The sequence below is a fragment of the Chanos chanos genome, chromosome 8 (assembly GCF_902362185.1).
Source record: "Chanos chanos chromosome 8, fChaCha1.1, whole genome shotgun sequence".
Taxonomy (NCBI): domain Eukaryota; kingdom Metazoa; phylum Chordata; class Actinopteri; order Gonorynchiformes; family Chanidae; genus Chanos; species Chanos chanos.
Window position 1 is genome coordinate 9,622,522 of NC_044502.1, and position 19,534 is coordinate 9,642,055.

General features: G+C 40.6%; 1 protein-coding gene across 1 annotated transcript in view; it reads left to right on the top strand.

Annotated features, from left to right (window-relative positions):
- Window positions 1–1,684, top strand: part of LOC115818312 (GTP-binding protein 1-like) — an 8,722-nt gene extending 7,038 nt beyond the window's left edge. The window contains exons 10-11 of the mRNA XM_030781665.1: window positions 103–243; window positions 1,522–1,684. Coding sequence (XP_030637525.1) covers window positions 103–243; window positions 1,522–1,653 — 273 coding nt within the window. The 3' untranslated portion in view covers window positions 1,654–1,684. The remainder of the gene's footprint in view (window positions 1–102; window positions 244–1,521) is intronic.
- Window positions 1,685–19,534: the final 17,850 nt, after the last annotated feature.

A 19,534-nucleotide genomic window follows, 5' to 3' on the forward strand; every position in this document is an offset into this window, starting at 1 on the left:
GCATTTGCGTTGTATGTCATCATAGATGGACAGACACACACACACACACATAAATATATATGTAAATATGTTTGCTTTGTTTCGCTTTGTTTTGTTTTACAGCTGCTGAAATCTACCACTAACCAGGCATCTCATGCTAAGACTCAGCAAGTGAAGATGCAGTCCTCCAAGAAGGCTGATGGATTAACAGCCGTCAGCGAGGAGACAGCACAATCAGGAAGTAGCTCACAATCAGCACAGCAGGTGAGATATTCCATACGTGATGGGCAACTTATGACAAAAAAAATCTATTAAGAGCAATAGAAATCCAGTTTAGAGGATGCGGGGGTGGGTGGGGGGGGGATTCTTACATTAACGTAAGTGTTACAAAACGTAACTCCTGCAGAAATGATTAAATGTGCTTTTTTTTTTTTTTTTACACGCGTGTGACGGTAGTGAGTAGCTGATTTCTGACACTGACAAAAGTGTACTCGCTGCTCACGCTCGTTTTGCTTACAGCTTTCCTTATCAGTTACTAAATCTGTCTCTCTCTCTCTCTCTTTTCCACCTTATTTTTGTCATTTCCTTTCTCATACTATTGTCATTTTCATCTTTTGATTTTTTTTTTCCTCATGCGTTTGTTATCGTTCCCTCCTTTCATGTTCGCTTTGCCATGTTTTTTTTTTTCTTCACCCCCCCCCCAAAAAAAAATCTTTCAAAACTTCATTTTTGCCCTTTCAAACTTTCATCCTTTCTTTACTCGTATTTCCATCTCCTCTTGTCTGTTGCTGCCTTGGTTTACTGCATTAGCCAATGGGGGAGGAGGACCCCCAAAGTAATGACAGCAACAAAGAAAACAAGGTAAAAAAAAAAAAGAGTGAAAATAAAAACAAAACTAGAATAACGATGAGAATGTGGGTATCTGCTGTGCTCTCTGACCCGAAACAGAATATTCTGACACGTGTCTCATCTCCCTCTGCTGTGTCAAGCTGACATTGTTTCCTTTTGCAAGCCCTCTCCCGTAACCATTCTTTCATTAGTCTCAGGAGGTCTCTCAAACTAGACTGACTCCATTAATCCAGTCAGTGATACTGTTATGAAACTACGCCTGTAATGGTGCATAACTGACTACTGTTATGGAGCCATGACCACTGACACTCTCATTAGAATAATCCAATTAGTGAATCCCAAGTATCTGACTTTTACCTGTTACTGTGATGATGTGTTTGCATGATTTTTAGCGAACAGTCAAATACTTGTGACTCGTTGATACTCAAAAATGAGTTAATTACAAATATGTTTAGATCATTTTCTGACAGTTTCCTTCCTAGTTGTTTTCTTTGTCTCCTGGTGAACGCGACCCTGAAGTGCCTGGATTTGCGATTGACACATGGCTGTTCCTAAGCTATTGATAGCCATGGAGTTAGTTTCACCAGTCCACTCAGTTCAGCGGATGTATTCACCAATGAGGTGCTAAAGAAATAATTCAAGCAAAGAAAACGAGAAAATGAATGAAAAACGTTTTTCCCGTTTTTCTCCCAGCCCAAGGCCGGCGGAGGAGGAGGAGGAGGAGGTCGACGGCGAGGAGGCCAGAGACACAAAGGCAAATCTCTTAACTCCCCAACCACCAGCGCCGCCTCCGCGACACCCGCCGGAGCGGTGGGAACCAGCTAAAGCTTCTCCTCTTCTCCTTTCCTCTCCTCCTCTTCTCTTTTCCTCCCCATGAGACACCTTTTTCTTTCCTTCGTTTTTTTTTTTTTCTGTTGTACAGCAGGGGGCAGCTGAAGCTCTCGAGAAGTTCTCACGTTCCTTCTCTCTTTTTTTTTTTTTTTTTTATAGCCTCCCTCTCTCTCTCTCTCTCTCTCTTTTTACATACTTCTCTACCCATCAGAGAAGCCAGTAATGAAGCAGGATTAGGGATTTTAAGTTTCCTCTTCTCCTTATCAGGAGTGTTGCTGCGGATTTGCATTTTCTCTTGACAGACACCAAGGCTAGTACCTGGCGTTACCGTCTGTCGAAAGGCTGTAGTAATTCATTACACCAGACCTATCAGGGCTTCTGTTCGCCGTTACTCACCAGGTTGTCTCCTCCTTCATAAACACCCTCGTCTCTTTGCTCACACGTTTCCCTGAGGACCCAATTAAAAGGCTCTCGGCTGGATCATTGTTTTGCATTCAGCAGCCTCTGTTGTCTTATTTCTTCTCTTTTTTTTGTTCTCTCTCCTCCACCACCCCCCCCCCCCCCCCCCCAGTTGAGTTTGGCAATTGCGTGGATAGATAAAAGGGAAAATTCGGTTATGGTATGTCAGTCCATTTATACCCCTTTCAGCCTCTGTTTCAGTGAGAAAAAACTATTCTAAAAGTACGTGAACTCTAGATGAGAAAACGTGACTTGTTTTTTTTTTTTTTCTTATAGAGTTCAGTCTAATACCAGCTCTTTCTTACCACCTCTATATTTCAAATGTCCACTTTTATGAAGAGGCGTTATTTTGTAGTGGGTTTTTTTTTTATATATATATATATGTTCATCAGGACATGGACAAAAAAAATGGATTCAAGAAACAAAAGTATTGCTTCCAAATATTGATCAAGCCCATTAAAATTCTGATGTTTATCGACATGCTGGTATCGATAAAATGCTATGAAGCTGGATCCTCAGCAGGTCTGACTTGACCTGACCAGAAAGGCAAATGTGCCCAAACTAGAAGCACAACATTGAAGAACTTTAACACTGCCGTTTTACAAATGTCCAGCGTGCCCTCGAAACCAGAGTGCGAACTTCGAGAAATTGATCATGTCTCAGTTTATTTGGCCCTGTTCAAAGCATTCGATACGTCTCTGGAAACGTGCATCAGATTAGAGAAACATTCAAATCTTGATTGCTGTCAAAGGAGAAGATAGTGCATCCATTTCGTCATAAAGCCATTGTGAATGTTTACGTATAGGGAAGTAGATTAAAAGGTAAATCGCAAGCGTAGTTTTAATCGCGTGCCTTCGCGTGTGAATGCATAGCTGATTTCAGAGATTTCAAAAGGCTATGCATCTGAATCTCTGACCTAGGTTGGCCAAGTTGCCAACGGAGTTCATTCTTCTTTTAAGTCCACCCCTGTGCTCGTTTCCGCTATGGAAAATTATTGTTAATAATTGTTGCGATATTGTTAAGAGCTCCTTCACATAAGGAGGTCACAAAGTCGTCTTCTGTACCAAATTATTTAGAGCTATGCAGAACTCCCCTCTCTGGATCCCCATTTGTTACATACTTTTCGTCTGTCTCTCTCTCTCTCTCTCTCTCTGTATTTATTTATTTTAATGGAAAAGCTTGATTTAATTTAAGTGACTTGTGGAAAAGGAAGGAAAAGGACAGGATGAGAATGAGCTCATGTCTAAGTTTTGTTTCTCTTAATACACAGCCCTGTGTAACGATCCACTCTGCATTAAACAATACCGGTGATTTAAGCACACTTTGCTTTTTTTTTTTGTTTTGTTTTGTTTTCTGTTTTATTTTGTTTTGTTTTAAACAAGTTTACTGCCCTGTTGGCTAAACACGGAATAGATTAACGGGTTTGTCCACCATTTTCAGTGCCTGCATTGAACAGTTTTGAACTTGTTTCGGATTGTGGTGAAAGTATTAGGGGTAAAGCCCAAATGTTCCAGACTCTTCCAAATGCTTTTGTTTGGTCGTTCATCTGGCCATGTGGGCGTGATCCGAGATCAGCCTATCATGCCCACGAAAGTAATGTTTAATATTATCAAAGATTTGTAAACAAAGCCCTCCTGAAAAGAAGCTGAAGTGTTGACCTGAGCATTGTTTTCTCACCTAAAGCAAATGTAATTATCACCTGATACAGTTTTCAGTTTACTTTTTTCTTTTCTGTGATAGTTCTAGTAGTAGCGGTTAAAGGTTTTACTGGAGTGTTTTTTCTTTCCTTTTTTTTTTTTTTTTTGATAATGTTTCTCTAGCTTTTATCCTTTTAAATTTTTTAAAAAATAGTGCATGTTTTTTTTTTGTTTTTGTTTTGTTTTTCTTTTTTTTTTTTCCTTTGTTTTCCTTTTTTTTTTATTTGGAAGAAATTTCATTATGTACATTATGTACATGAGGAAAAAAAAACAGGAGACCATGGTTTTGAACTCAACTGATGGACAATTGTCTTGTAAATTCTTTTAAATAAAAATGATGTATGATGCACAGATCTGACGGTCAGTCACGTTGTGAAGTGTGGACTCAATGAAGAGAATATGAGTTAGATGTCCGATTATGGTAGTTGTTGAACAACAAAACATTACAATACAACACATCTGCAACAATAACCTGCCACTGAGAAAGGAGGAGAAATAACAGATTTTCAAATTTAAAAAAGAAAAGAAAGGAAAAACTCCCTTGCTCTGGAACTTGATCTTTGCTATTCATAACTGTACAATGACTCCCCTGTTTAATACACTATGCGAAGTTGTTGCTTCGTACTTTTCTAGTCACTCGAGGATAATTTGTGAAAGTTCTGAGAATGAACACTGATGAGAAAAACTTTTGTAGGAGAGGCGTCGGGAAAACATGCTATAAACTTTCCCGAGTCGATCCATCTGTAGATTTTCCAGCCCATCACCCTCTTTATTAGCATAACACAAAAACCATTAAGTTAGTTGATATTCTCTTGCCCTTGCTCTTAACACAGCGTGAAACCACAAAATAAACCCTTTTAGGTCTCATCTGTGTCAAAACACGTAATAGTTGAAACATCGATTAGGCAACTACACAGGACACTGGCCTGTCAAACTGTGGCAAGTGAGCCTCGCGTTCACGTAATTTTCAGATGCACTATATCTCTGGCTGCAGGACATGAAAATAACCTTCTGCATCGTAATTTAGACCAGAAAGCAATCCGGAAACCTCTGAGGTGCCAGTTCAAATGATGTCGTATGTGTTTATGTCACGACAATATTCGCACTAGGTGCGCGGTTTGAAGCAGCAAGAGTTGCCATTAAACCATTTCAATCAACCCATGATGAGCCGCTATTCTTTATTGCTTTAATTTGAACCTCCTCAGCTTTACGGCTAATAACATAAATCGCTAGGACACATAATTATGATTGGTTTCAAATGTATGGTTCCAAAATCCTCTCACTGTTTGTGCTGTATTCGCATCGTAACTTCATTTTCATTGTAGATAATGCGATGTGTGCATACGTTAGCTTTTTCCCGCCTCGTAAGTGATGCATGCCAAGAACTCTCCGGTGTAGCTGAATCTTAAGTCAGCAGTTTTCCTGATTTCTTGTCCCTATCTAACCTGAGGACAGTGATGTTCTCTTTGTCGTCTCACTCAATCACCCCAAGACTGTAACATGTGCTCTCAGAGCTCCTACCACGTTTTATCACGAAGTTTGTCTAGCCCTCTATCTGTTGTTTGCGTGGAGAAAATGGATCTGTTTTGAATACATTATTACCGTGCTATTATGTAAACCCTATTATGTGTTGTCAGTTTTAATGTGCAGGATAAGTGGTTTTCACCTCTTGCTGTTTGAAGTTTTAAGCACTTACTGAAACATTAGTACACTCCAACTGAAATAATTATTCAGATGACACAAAGTAAACAATTACCTCTTCTTTTTTTTTTTTCTTTTTTTTTACATGTTAATTAAGACCAATCCCTCAGGATTTAATTTGTTGATTTTATAAATACAAAAGGCCAGGGGCTCTGTCCACAGCTGCTGTAATATATCTGAGATTGGACCACTAATTAGAAATATCTGTTATTTTTTCCTGTGTCCCTAGAAATATTGATCTCAGTTGGACTACTTAACCCATATTAATGAGAGGTTTGTCTCTTGTTTGCCCCATCAGGAGTTCACCTTCAACTAATTAGGGCTTACCCTGCCTGCAGTTTCCTCTGAAAATATCCAATCTCTCATCCCAAACTCAAAAGTTACGACTTTTTTTTTGTTTGTTTGTTGTTGTTGTTGTTTTTTTTTTGTTAAAGAGCTTCTTTGTATCCAGTCCTTTGTTCTTGTTTGTCCTTTGGCAGATTCAATTCTTTTGTAGTTGTTTGCCCTCCTCTAGAGCTGTGGGACTTTATAGGATCTGTCAGCTCATATCTGAGACGCAATCTGGTTGTAATTAGCGCGCTGCACCTTGGCATTCATTTTCTGACAGACTTCTTGCCTTCAAGAGCAGGAGGCCTCTTCCCTGCAGTTGCCATCTTCCTCTCTCTTTGCCAGTTCATTAAGATCAGAGACACAGTCTGACCTTATCAGTTGATGTTTATTTACCAGAAACTGTTTTTTTTTTTTCCAAATTTGGTGCGCTTAGAGTGACTTTGTCCCCTTCCCCTTTGGGTACGCACCAATTAAACGATGAACATCTGGATGGAGGGAGAGAAAAAAAAGAAAAAAAAAATAGGCTGATCTTTCCTTTGGCTGGAACACAAAAGAGTTATTCCAAATTTGTCCCCCTGTTCCCCGGCGTGAGGTGGGTATCATTCAAGCTAAAGTTTATGATCCATCCTGGTGTAATTTGGTGCCATCCAGCCACAGAAATCCCTGTTTGTTTGAACTGTTGACAAATCAGTCTCTCTTCATGTTCTTTCCTTCCTAACAAATTTACTAAAGCTTTTTTCAGGGACGGGGAAATTAGATTTTCCCCTTTTTTTTATGGTGGACATCTCTCAAGACCAACCGAGACACAAAATCCAGAATGAAATTTGAGGCATTGCTCTTTCACTCTCATTGCTGGGGGTATTCAATCTCTCTCTCTCTCTCTCTCTCTCTCTCTCTCTCACTTTCTTTCTTTATTTCTTTGTCTTCTGCATCTACACTGAGCTGTCATCCATTGTTTCCCCCCCCCCCCCTTTTCGCTTTTAAGTAATAGCTCAACAGTCGTGATAGAAGATGGATGTCTCTATTATTACGGATTCATTCAGTGTTAAATCTGTAATTCACCTCTTGTTGACAGCAGCACATTATGTTAGATTATTTTCAGCAGTGTTCTGAGAGGGGTGGAGAGGTGAAAAAAAAAAGGAATATTACTGGAACTGTAATCCATTTTATAATATTCAGAAATGTAACCAAATCAAAGCTCATGCAAGTGTGATTTTGATCAGCTCTTACTTCTTTAATGACATTACATTTTGACTAGAATATGTGTGTATGTATGAGTGTGTGTGTGTGTGTGTGTGGGGGGGGGGGGTGCTCAAATATGAGAGGCTGAGTTGTTTTGATGAAAGAATTTGAATCAGGTCTTTCTGGCTGGTTTATATTGGTGTGTGTGTGTGTGTGTGTATGTGTGTAAAAGAGATCTGAATCAAGCAGACAAGAGATTTTCAACTTACTGGATGATTCTATTCACCTGTATTACTGTTTAAAATAGAAGACATTAAATATCTGAGAGTCATTTGGGAATGAAATGGCAGTTGGCCAGACAATTTCGATCTTTGAATTCTTGCCTTAGATGTACTTGACAGAAAATCTCTGTTTCCACAGTGCAGGGTACTTGCTGCCAGGTGTTTGGATAGGAAATAAACCAAGGCCCTGCAGTGACTGATAAGCACTGTGTTTGAGAGAGAAGCTAAGCTTCAAACCCTGTTTACCTCAGTTGGCATAACAGACTGGCATAGGGTGCAAGCATCACCCCTGTTGGTGGCTTGTGCCCTCGCTGCCCTCTCCCCCTGCCCCCTTTCCTGTTTTTGGCTCCCCTCATGTCCAGCAGCTAGTCCATTCCACTCTGGGTCACGGACCTCCGGTGAATTAGGCCTGGACTCATTTGAATACCCGGTGTATCTCCAAGTCTAGATCTCCACTGGCAGAGAAGAGGGGCTGGTTAAACAGACACGACAAGGTCATTGCCCTCATTCAGTATTAATCTCCCAGAAAACCAGCCACCCAGGAGACAGAGGGAAAGTATTTGACTGCACTTCCGTATTAAAGCAAGCCTGATTCAATGTCCTGTCTGCATCAGTCCATCTTTTCTGGACCATAAACTCCAAACTAAACAGAGATGAGATTGAATGTGAGTAGATACAGAGAGAGAAACAGAGGGAGACATAGAGGGAGAGAGAGAGAGAGAGAGAAACAGAGAAAGAATAAAAATATCCTAGAAGAAAAAGAAGACTATCAAAGCTTATGGTAATACTTTAATGCGACTCTACGGGAGGGACGATTCAGGATGGATGGCTGTCACAGCCGAAGCGCGTCGATTGACGGGGAGGACTTGGCGCCGGGTTTTGTGTGCCGGACTGTGAGCGGTGAGTCTGTCTCTTTGCCACTCTCAGGCTGTGAATGACAGTAAGTGCTGTCAGCAAAGTCATTAAATTCATTTTGAGTCGGATGACAAGAAGTTCCCTCTCTCTCCTTGGTCATTCTTTGTGCCCACCTCTCTGCGTGAGAAACTGGTCACAGGCCCATATGACATGCTCCTGAAACAAATGACGAGACACACCAAGATTGGCGCCGTCAGTGAATCCCTTAGAGAAACCTTCTGCAACTTTTTTTTTTTTCTACACATCGTTGTGGAAAAAAATAGTTTTATTCTAAACAAACTATTTCCTGGGGCTTGTCAAAGTTGGAATAGGAAAGGAAGCAGATACCATACGATACTGTGTTGACGATTTGATTGCACATTCTGCTACTGCGTGTTTCATAAGATGATGTTTTTTTTTTCTCCTCTCCTTCACGTACTTCTTAAAATATACGCCTAATTACTCTTATTCCCAAAAAGTTTTTCTGTTAAGCTGAGATTTCTTTTCACACCGAGACTTTTGATCTCAAGTCATAACTTGAAAGTCTGATCTACTCCATGAAATACTAGCTCTTATAAAACTGTCTTTTTAAGTCAAGATTTCCAGAACTTTCTGCCTTTTCAAAAGACGCCTCATACCTTAATGTTAAATTCAATTTTTCACACCATCGTTGTCATCACGGTGGGATCAGGACACAAAAAAAGCATACATTCATCTTTAAGCAGCAGAGGCATCTCAAAGACTGTTCTGATTACAAAGAATATCTGACGTGAAATCAGAATGTGAAAAAATCCAAAATTCAATTTGCTGATTTACCGAGGTTGAGGAGACTAAAACAACTGTTATATATTTCTTTGGGTCACAGACTCATCATTGATGAACTGTCTGTAGTCCTAACCTCCAGCCATCAGCCTTCAATACGTCTCTCTGTAAGTGGTCTCCCCATTAAACCATCAGCGCTAATGCAGATTGACCAGACAAACAACCCCGACGCGAAACGGCTGTCCTTTTCTTCTTTTCCCCTTTTTTCGCCAGCTGGAGTTTCGATTTTTGTCTCTATGGTGACGCAAACTTTGATGTGACCTCTTGGTGAGAGTTGTTGGCTTTACCCTTTCAAACATTTATAGTGTACCTGGAGTAGGGTGTCAACGTTCATCGAGGAATATCATTTTCGGAGGAGCTGTCTCGCTGCGGCTGATGGTTAGGCTTGGTGGAGCACCTGGGTTCTGAGAAATCGCTGGAAAATCTCTCTGTTTTTTTTTTTTTTGCCTTTCTTTTCAAACATCATATTGATGGTTTTCTTTCATTTACTTTCTCTCTCAGTCCCAGAAGCCTGTAGTTAATGGTGAGCCTGATGGGATCTGATTTTCTTCAATAATCACTTGCGTGGGATGTCTTAGCCAGTCAGTGTTGGAGTCCCTAGCAAAAAGGATCTGGAAGGAAAAATATGATTGTTTTCCCTCTTATTAGCTGACAGGGCCGACGGGGGTACCCGCACACATAAATACACACAGCTGTACGTGCCGGGATTTGATTTTAACAGTCTTTGACACTGGTTTGGTGTGATTACTGCATATCCCCTTGTGTACGGTTCTGTAGTTGCCAACACAAAGTCACTCAAAAAAGACTTATCGATTTCGGGACTGTGCTCCAAGCGATCTGCTTGGAAATCAACTGTGCAGTGTTTTGTTGGAAAGCCACACGGATAGTTTTCAGACACAAGGGTACTGGCATTTAAAGTTAAGTCTTTGCTTCTTAGTCTCTCTCTCTCTCTCTCTCTCTCTCTCTGTCTCTCTGTTCATTTATCCCTCTCTCTCTCCATCCCTCTCTCTCTCTCTCTCTCTCTCTCTCTCTCTTTCTCTTTATCCCTCTCTCTCAGTCTTTTTCTCCTGCCTTAGCTGGTGAGCTTGTGCCCTTTTCAGGCGGTCATTTGAGGACAGGTACCTGGCAGAAATTGGACAGGTTCGCTTTGTCATGTTCTGGCTGTGTTACAGTGACTTAACAGGTCATACACATTGGCCACCAACTTTCACCTTCCAACATCAATCTAAATAGTTCATTGTACTCAAAATAACTCGCCCTAAAAAATAAAAAATCTAAGGATGAAAATAACGGAAAAAAAAGCTTTAACTTGCTTTCTAAATAAATAAAAGCAACTCAGTAAATCAGAACTCGAGGATAAGCGGGTGCCTTTTCAGTCTGCAGACACACATAGATTATGAATTGAAATTCTTTGTTGTGGCAATTTTTAGCAAACAATGTTCTCTCTCAATGTTTTTCTCAAGTTAAGGCTATCTCTGGAGATAGCTGAGAGAGGGAGAGAGAGAGAGAGAGGGATAGAGAGAGAGAGAGAGAGAGAAAGTCATTTTTACATTTGTTGAGAGGAAGTATTGAAAGGCTTGTGACATGAAGAGAGGGAGTGGACGCTACAGGCAGGCGTGACTCACTCCACACAGCAGGAGGCATTCGTTCAGCTCACATGCAAACTGACAGGGCCTTACATTTGGAAATGGGCAAAAAAAAGGAGAATAAAAAAAAGTGAGTTAATGTGGAAAAATATCCTACATTCCCATCATTTTCTCTCTCTCTCTCTCTCTCTCTCTCTCTCTTTCTCTCTCTATCTCTCTTTCTCTCTCTCTCTCTCTCTCTCTCCGCTTTCTTCCAACATCTCTGTAGCACAGTAGGCATTATTCCCTTTCAGAATCAGAAATGAGACAGACATGCAAGCCCGAAAACACCAGGGAGCTAATCTGAGTTCCATGATTAGGAGAGAGAGAGAGAAAGAGAGAAGAGAGAGAGATAGAGAGAGAGGGGGAGAGGGAGGGAGAGAGATTCAGCCAGAGAGACAGTCAGGCAGAGTACATGGACAGGGCAGAGACAGTAAGGGCAGACACAGAGAGAGAGAGAGAGAGAGAGAGAGGCAGAGGGCCAAAAGATGACTGTTGAAGCAGAAAAACAAGACAAAAGAGCAAAGAGGTTGAATGATAATTGGTGCAAACAACTCTTGAGATAGTGAGAGAAAAGGACAGAGAAAGGACACTGCGCTCAGTAAAAATGCGAGAGAGAGAACAAATCAAGAATATTTCAAAGCACTGTTCTCAGAAGGAGAAAAACATTGGTGAATGTTCAATTTGAAAACTTTACCAGTACATCCAGCCATCCTCTCTCTCTCTCTCTCTCTATCTATCTATCTATCTATCTATCTATATGTGTATGTATGTATGTATGTGTGTATCTATCTATCTATCTATGTAGATAAGTGATGAACTGAATCAATTACCTAAACCAGAGATATCACCAGAAACAAACAAACAAACAAACAAAACAAAAACAGCGGGAAGAGAACCTTTGGAGATATAGCCATGGTTGGTTGGTTAGAGAATCTGACCCGTGCAAACTTGTCACTCTCCCGAGACTCTGGATTTCCACGGTCAATGTTCCTCTGGCTTCCTCCAGTCGATCAAAAGCCTCACGGGCGACGAGCTGTCTCTTTGTTTACTCGACGGTAAGTGATACAGAAAGCCCATCTGCATAATCTACACCAGGCAGCTGGCAGGTAACTCCCGTTGGTGTGGCAGTAAGGGTTTTTTTTTTCTTTCCTTTCTTTTTTGCCTCCGGCTTTGTTCCACATACCTACTGCAGCGCAAACTACTGCGAGCGCTGAGTCAGAGTAATTCTGAACGAAGTCACCCCCCACCCCCCATCCCTCCTCAGGATGAATCTTCTGATAATTTGAACAAAAAGGGAAGCCTCAGCAAAAGATTTTTTTTTTTTTACGTCCAAGGACAAAAGGAGAAAGGCAGAAAGATAAATGATAGGATAAAGTTAGGTCATTTCACTCAAAAAAAAAAATTACTTTGTCATCAGAGTATAGAAGCTGTCGTGAGAAATTCAGTGAGGAGTTGACTCTCTATTTTCAAAATTGGGAGTAATATGACTTTGTCCCCACTTGTTTTTGATCCCTCCTAATTAAACTTAATTTACTTGTTGCGTCAGCAGTTTCCGCTTCTGCCCAGCAGGAGGCAGCACTGATTGTGTGGCAACATGTTGCAGTTCATTGTTACTTTAACCTGAGAAGTTCTTTGATTTGGGTTTTTCTTTCTTTCTTTCTTTCTTTTTTAATTATTACAAAAGGGATGGGAAGCTGAAATTAAGAGTGCTCCAAGCCATTCCCCTCTTTCATTAGCGTTGTGTGTGTGTGTGTGTGTGTGTGTGTGTGTGTGTTATGCTCTGACACCTTGTGTGTGTGTGGTACAATAAAAGATATGAGAACTTTGGCCTTAGGGCTCACTCTGTAATGAAACAAGTGAGAATTTAACGAGAGAGAGAGAGGGAGAGGGAGAGAGAGAGAAGGGTTGAGATTTCAGAGCAAAATCCACGGATTTCATCTTGTTTGTGATGAAATTTCTGCAAATAAATTGCCATTGGTGGAGCTGATGTAGGGGTGAAATGAGATTGACATGCACTGAAATTAGGATCAGAGGAAAAGCCAATTCACTGAAACAGAAACATATGAGGAGATGACATGCAGAAACAAATGTATCATTGCTCTCCCTCAGGGAAGAGATAGAGGAATAGAGGTCTGACAGTAGACAGCAATTAAGACTGTCTGATTCATAGCAGACTACTGTATATATGCGAATAATGAGTAGATGAATAGTTTGACAGGTTGGAATGAACGCTGTTACAAAAAAAGAGACAAAAAGGGTTGAATACCTTGGAAATGATAAAGGTACGCTGTCAATTTCAGATTTCATAAGGGTTTTTTAAACATAGTATCAGTACTGGTTTAGCCTTGATAAAAACTTGAAAACTTGGAAAGTGAGATGTGAGAGAGATTGAGTTGTTCTGATTTGAAATAATTTATATCAACACTTGACTTTGACTGGCTAATATTATCGTGTGTGTGTGTGTGTGAGAGAGAGAGAGAGAGAGAGAGAGAGAAAGAGAGAGAGAGAGAGAGAGAGAGAGTGTCTGACTTTGACTGAAGTAGAGGTCATGATTTTAAAAGTCTCAGTACCTATCCATGCCTATTGAGAATTCACAGACACACACCTGCTAAGGGTTCAATTCACGAGAGCCTCTGAGAATAAGAAATTGCTTTGTTTTGATGTGAGAAAAAGCCTGAACAAGGTCTTTTTTTGGCTGGCAAATCATGGCCTTTGTACTCTGAAGCACTGACCCGTTATTTTACTCATTATTTCTTCATCTAGTCGACAGTATGTTTTTTTTTTTTTCCCAAGCTGACACTTCATTGACTGCTTTCGTTGCCTGTGGTCATATTCATGGATTGATAGACTTTTTTTTTTTTTTCTTTTTTTAAAGCCGAGATTTTTTCATCTCGATTTAATGGTTCGCTCAGTGAGAACAACCTTTCGTTCTCTTAGAAATTTACTACAGCCTGTAAGGTCAAACGATGTTACCAGCAGATGGAATACTTAAAGATTTCTCTCCGTCCCTGTCTCTCTTTACCCTTTTTTTTCATGCTTCTCTTCTATCCTCTCCCTAGCCTTTTTTCCTCCTTCTTTCCCCACCCCTCTCTCTCTGTCTCTCTCTCTCACTCCCTCCCTCTCTCTCTCTCTCTCTCTCTCTCTCCCTCTCTCTTGCTCTCTTCACTTCTCTCTTCAGTCCAATCAGTGCTTCGCCACTGCACCGTGCCCTGCTGAAGAGTGGATTCTGACCCTGGTGGTCATGTACGTGACGAAGCATACTTCTGTCGAGTTTTGACTCTCTCTTTTCTGTCAGTGTGTAAAAATGCCCTGTGAAAACATTCTCTCTCTCGTTCCACCTTCGTTTACCTTCAGTTACTTCACCGGAGACTTTTCTTTCGGTCTCCGCGGGCGGTCGTTTTGTCTCTGTCGGCGTTAGCGTGATAAGTATATCTGCTTGCCGGACTTCACACCTTATTACAGCCAGAGAGTGAAGTCTCTCTCTCTTTTCTCTCTCTGTGTAGAGTGTGTATCTTTACAGCTCAGGGGGGTCTGTGTGTACCAGAGAAAGGCAGTGGTCATGGTTTCTCATAAGGTGCAATGACCTTAGCTTTCTGTGATGTGTGTGTGTGTGTGTGTATGTGTGTTAGGAAAATGAGATTCTACTCTATTAAACAACAAAGAGCTGTTGCCATACCAACCAAAGTAAGCCTCCTTAGGGATTGACATATGCGCTATCCCAGGCTTTCTACCAAACGTCATTCCTACTGGTTCTTCAGGGTTTGGACCATGTGGTGATCCCAGCATGGTGGAAGTGTCTGGGGAAGTTTGAGTTTTCCCCTGGTGACTAAACCCCAGAGAGAGAGGAGAGGAGAGAGGAGCTGGAAAAAGAAGAGAAGTGCGAATTTTAACTAGCTACTAACATCGACTCACTCTCTCTCTCTCTCTCTCTCTCTCTCTCTCTCTCTCTCTCTCACTCCCCCTCCCCCTCTCTCTCTCTCTCTCTCTCTCTCTCACACACACACACACACACACACACACAGATGAATATGTGCGCGCACACAAACACACACTCACATACACACACACACACACCCCTTATGTGATTTAAGACTTTGAATTCCAAGCCATCATCAGTCAACCCAGTCGCCACTGCATGTGCGTGTTGAGGTGGTGACTTTCATGAAATGATCACATGAGAAGGACCAGTGATGTCAGAATCTCAGCTTTTAGTAATGATGTGTGAATGAGAGGGATCACTGTTAAGACTGTTTATACTACTGTACAGTTATTACAGTAATGACTAACACTAGTTTATATTACTGTTAATGCAGTATGTGACAAGAACTTTTTAGATTACTGTTACGACTGTATGCGACTAACACTGTTTTTTTATTACTATAAAATATTACTTCAACATATTACAGTATGTCACTAAGACTATTTATGTTATTGTTATTACATTATGTGATTACGACTGTTTACACTGCTGTTACAACAGTACATGACTAAGACTGGTTTATATCACTGTTACTACCATATGTCACTAACACTGGTTTATATCACTGTTACTCCCATATGTGACTAACACTGGTTTATATCACTGTTACTACCATATGTGACTAACACTGGTTTATATTACTGTTACTACCATATGTGACTAACACTGGTTTATATGACTGTTACAATCATATGTGACTAACACTGGTTTATATTACTGTTACTATCATATGTGACTAACACTGGTTTATATTACTGTTACTATCATATATGACTAACACTGGTTTATATCACTGTTACTATCATATGTGACTAACACTGGTTTGTATCACTGTTACTACTGTTACTACAGTATATGACTAAGACTGATACGTTACTGTTACTACAGCATATTACTAAGACTGATTTATATTGCTGTTACTACAGTATATGACTAAGACTGTTAGTATCATTCCTACTACAGAATTATGACTAAGACAGCTCATATCAGTTCTAGCCTAGTTTGTGACTAAGACTCTCAAATACAATGCCCACACACTGCCAAGGATAAAGGCATACAATTACTCCACTGAGCAGCAGGGGGCACTCTAACACATAAGTGAGAAATGAGCAATGTATGATCATTTATGTTGGGGAAAGCAGGCATGCATTGGTTTGTTATGCTCTCAAGAGAGAGAATGTGTGAGTACGTCTAACTGACCAGCACACGCTGAAAGAATTGTGGGACGTGTCTTCAGAGGTCGGTATGTGCAGACACACAGTGACACACATGCGGGGACAGTCCATGAGAGGCTCTTGAAATATTGATGCCAATCTCTCAGCGAGCGAAATGTAGTGTGAATTATAACATAATTTAGACATGCCACCAACAGTGCTCAGACAGCAGATGAATATTTATGCATGCAAGTCACTTTCTTTGAAAAATCAAGTTTGTAAAAAGTTGATTGTTGGTCCTCTCTTTGTCTTTTTACCTCTCTGTGCTTCTCTGTGCTTCTCTGTGCCTCTCTGTGTCTCTGTCTCTCTCTCTCTCTCTCTCTCTCTCTCTCTCTCTCTCTCTCTCTCTCTCTCTCTCCGAATGATAAATTTTGATTTGGTTCTGGCTCAGTGCTTGTTGGAGGAAAAGAAAGTTAGCTGGCTGGCACGTCGGTGATGAGCTGTGTTGTTTGTTAGGTCCTGTAAGTGGTGATAGATTGAGAATGTGCGGGGACTTAAATGTGAGCGTACCCAGGCAAAATGAGGAAACATTAAGAGGGTGTTGTAAATCTGTTTCAGATTAAATAATGCTCGAAGCCACCGACAGCTTTTATGGCCTGCTTGTAGAACGCATCGTTAGGCGTTTCTTAGTCTAGGCACACGCATACACGGCCCTTGAGTTCGCGGTCATATAAACGTATGTGTCGTGTCGTATTATCACGCGTAGCCATTACATGGTTTTACAGGACAGAGGTTGGCTGAAGTATTGACTGTTTGTTTTGTCTGCCTCTCCACATTGTCTCCTGTTTCTCTCTTGGTCCGTTTCCAGTTCCTGTTCTTGTTTTCTTTATGTCCTAACAGTGGCACCTCTCTCATTTCCATCCATCTTTTTCCTTATGCTCTTTGTCCCCCTTTCGTCGCTCTCAGTTTCCGGCTCTTTCTGCCAGTTCGTTCCCTACCCGTTTCCTCTCTCAAGAGTCGAGATCAAGATTTGCTTTATTGTCCCACACTGTAGAGAATTTGGTTCGGGCTTCTCCCCATGCTGCATCCATAGAGAAAAAACATTCCATATACATAAAAGACAGGGTAAGACAGCTGAGAACGTGATAATCAAAAACGTACAGTAAGAAAGACAGAGAAAAAAAAAACACAAAATGATAGATAAATGATAAAAATAATAAAAATACATAAAACCTATAATGCTGAAAAGAAAAAAAATTACAGAGAGGCACTACAGCTGAGAAATGGTCGTATCGATTCCCTCCCTAATTACGTCTGCCGCCATTTAAAATTTTTTATTGAAGCAGGGATAAAAGAGTTTTTAAATCTATTCAAATGACAATGTGGTATTCTAAACCTCCTCCCTGATGGCAGTAGCTGGTATTCAGTGTATAGCACATGAGATGGTTCAGTCATTATCTTGTTGGCTTGACTTAGCACATCCTGCTCGAAGGTAGAGCGCAGGGATGGATGCTGTCTTACACCTCACTCTCTTTTTCTTTTTCATCCTCTGTTTTTAATTTCATTGCTTGCTAATCTCTCTCTCTCTCTCTCTCTCTCTCTGTTTATTCTGTCTTAATTTCTTTTTTTTTTCCTCCATCACCCTCACCCTTTTCTCCATCATCCACCACCCTTTTTTTCTCTACCTCTCACTCGATTTGTTCTTTCTCTCTCCTTCCCTTACGCCATTATCTCCCTCTCTCACAATTTCTCTCTTTCTCTCTCCCTCATTCTATGTCCTACCTCTCTCATGTTTAATCAGTCCGTCAGCCTGCCGTCACTGCAGGAGGAAACTGAATTATTGATCGGAGGGCTAAGATGAAAAGGAGGTGAAGCAGCAGGGGGAACCGAGAAAGAGAGACAGAGAGGGAGAGAAAGAGAGAGAGAGATCTAGGGCAGCAAGAGAAAGGTGGAGAAAAAGAGAGGGAAGGAAAAAGAGAGTGAATGGAAGGGTGGCAGAGACAAAAGCATCATGGAAAAATGAAATCATTTCGTAGAGAAAAGAGAAAAAAAAAAACAGATATAGATTTTGCACTCGTAATCAATCTCCATATCTGAGGAGAGAAATGAAGACAAACCGCGCAGACACTGGCAAAATAAACACAGGACGATAAACAACAGCGGCGGGCAGAGACGGAGGGAAAGAATGATCTGAGAGTGAAAGAGAGGAATGCTGATTGGTGGGGTCTCGACGACACGGTCAAGTGTTTGCTTTGATAATGTTTACTTCGCGAGATGGTGTTTAACCACAAATAGTCTGATTCAATTCCTACTATCGTATGAAATCAGTTACCACACAGTATTATCTGTCTCTGTCTCCAAACCAAGCGTAGCCCCTCACTTGTTCTGTGGCTCAATACGGGATGATGAGTAATCATTCCCTCCTTTCACAATCACAGGATACAATCAGTCATTTACCTGTGGTTCACTGCAGACTCAGCTGAGATCTAGAATCCAAGTCCATTAGCTATATGGAAGCTCTTATCATGTGAAAAGAATTTTTGTCTTTGTAGCAAAAAACAACAACAACAACAACATAATGGTGTATCAGAGTGGATAATGACAAAAAATGACAGTCTAACAAGAAAATACCAGGATTTTATTTGGTGAAGCACTTGGTGCTTTTGAAGTGAACTTAGTTTGATTGAATTTGATTGAATAGTCTTGAGTTCTCCCATAACATCTGATTTCTGTCTGGCCTTGTTGTCATATCCATCAAGTGGTTGACTTTTATGTCAGTGCAATAAGACTGTGACTTTTTCTTTTCTATGTACTGTATGTAACTATTGGCTTCCATAAACAAAAAACGTCAAACTCAATACACAACCAACCACACAGCTCTGCTCTCGGTTAAGCTAAAGGATTTTTTTTTAACACCATGGTAATAAATCGGATCCTTTTCGGCTGTCCCTCTCCATTAGAAAATGCAATACATCTTGACAAGGGTTAAAATAATGCGATGACTATATTCTGAATAGCAAAGAAAACTCCTGTAGGACAGCTTCGTGAATACGCTTATTAGTGCTGTGAAAATGAGAACAAAACAACATTCCATTATGGAACGAATGGAATTTATTTTGGACTTCCAAATGCAGGAAAGTTGGTGAAAACTTTTAAAGGTTTATGTGACCTTTAGAGTCACCTGATTCCTACTAAAACAAAAAAAAATTCCAGACCGTACTGAAGCTTGAGTTTTAGGCAACAGGATTACTGCCATTCATCCCTCTGTTGGAATCATGCCTGTTATCTTCACATAGGAGTGAGTCTGTCAGTCTATTTAATTAAATTACATGCTTATTAAAACCACTGCCAACCTACTTTGTATGAATCTGCTTTAAAGACAGAGTAGCAGGGAGGATGGATGACTTACATCATCTTTTTTTCTTCTTTTTCTTTTCTTTTTTTTTTTTTTTTTGAAAGTGTGAATTTAGGGTTCCCACCGCTAAAATACTCACGGCTTTTTAATGAAAGCGGAGAAGGAGGTCAGCATTGTCTATCAGTGAAAAATCGCTCTGGGGCATTGAGTAGATAAATAAAAATTGTGGTATGTGTGCTCAAGCAGTGAAAAAGAGGAATTTAATTACTCACTGTGGCTAACGGCAAACTATCAAAAAGTCTTCAGCCTTACATGTAAGTCTGTGTGATACTTACTCCAGTGATTCGATATGTCAGTGGAACATCTCAGAAAAGCACCATGTGATGGTCCAGT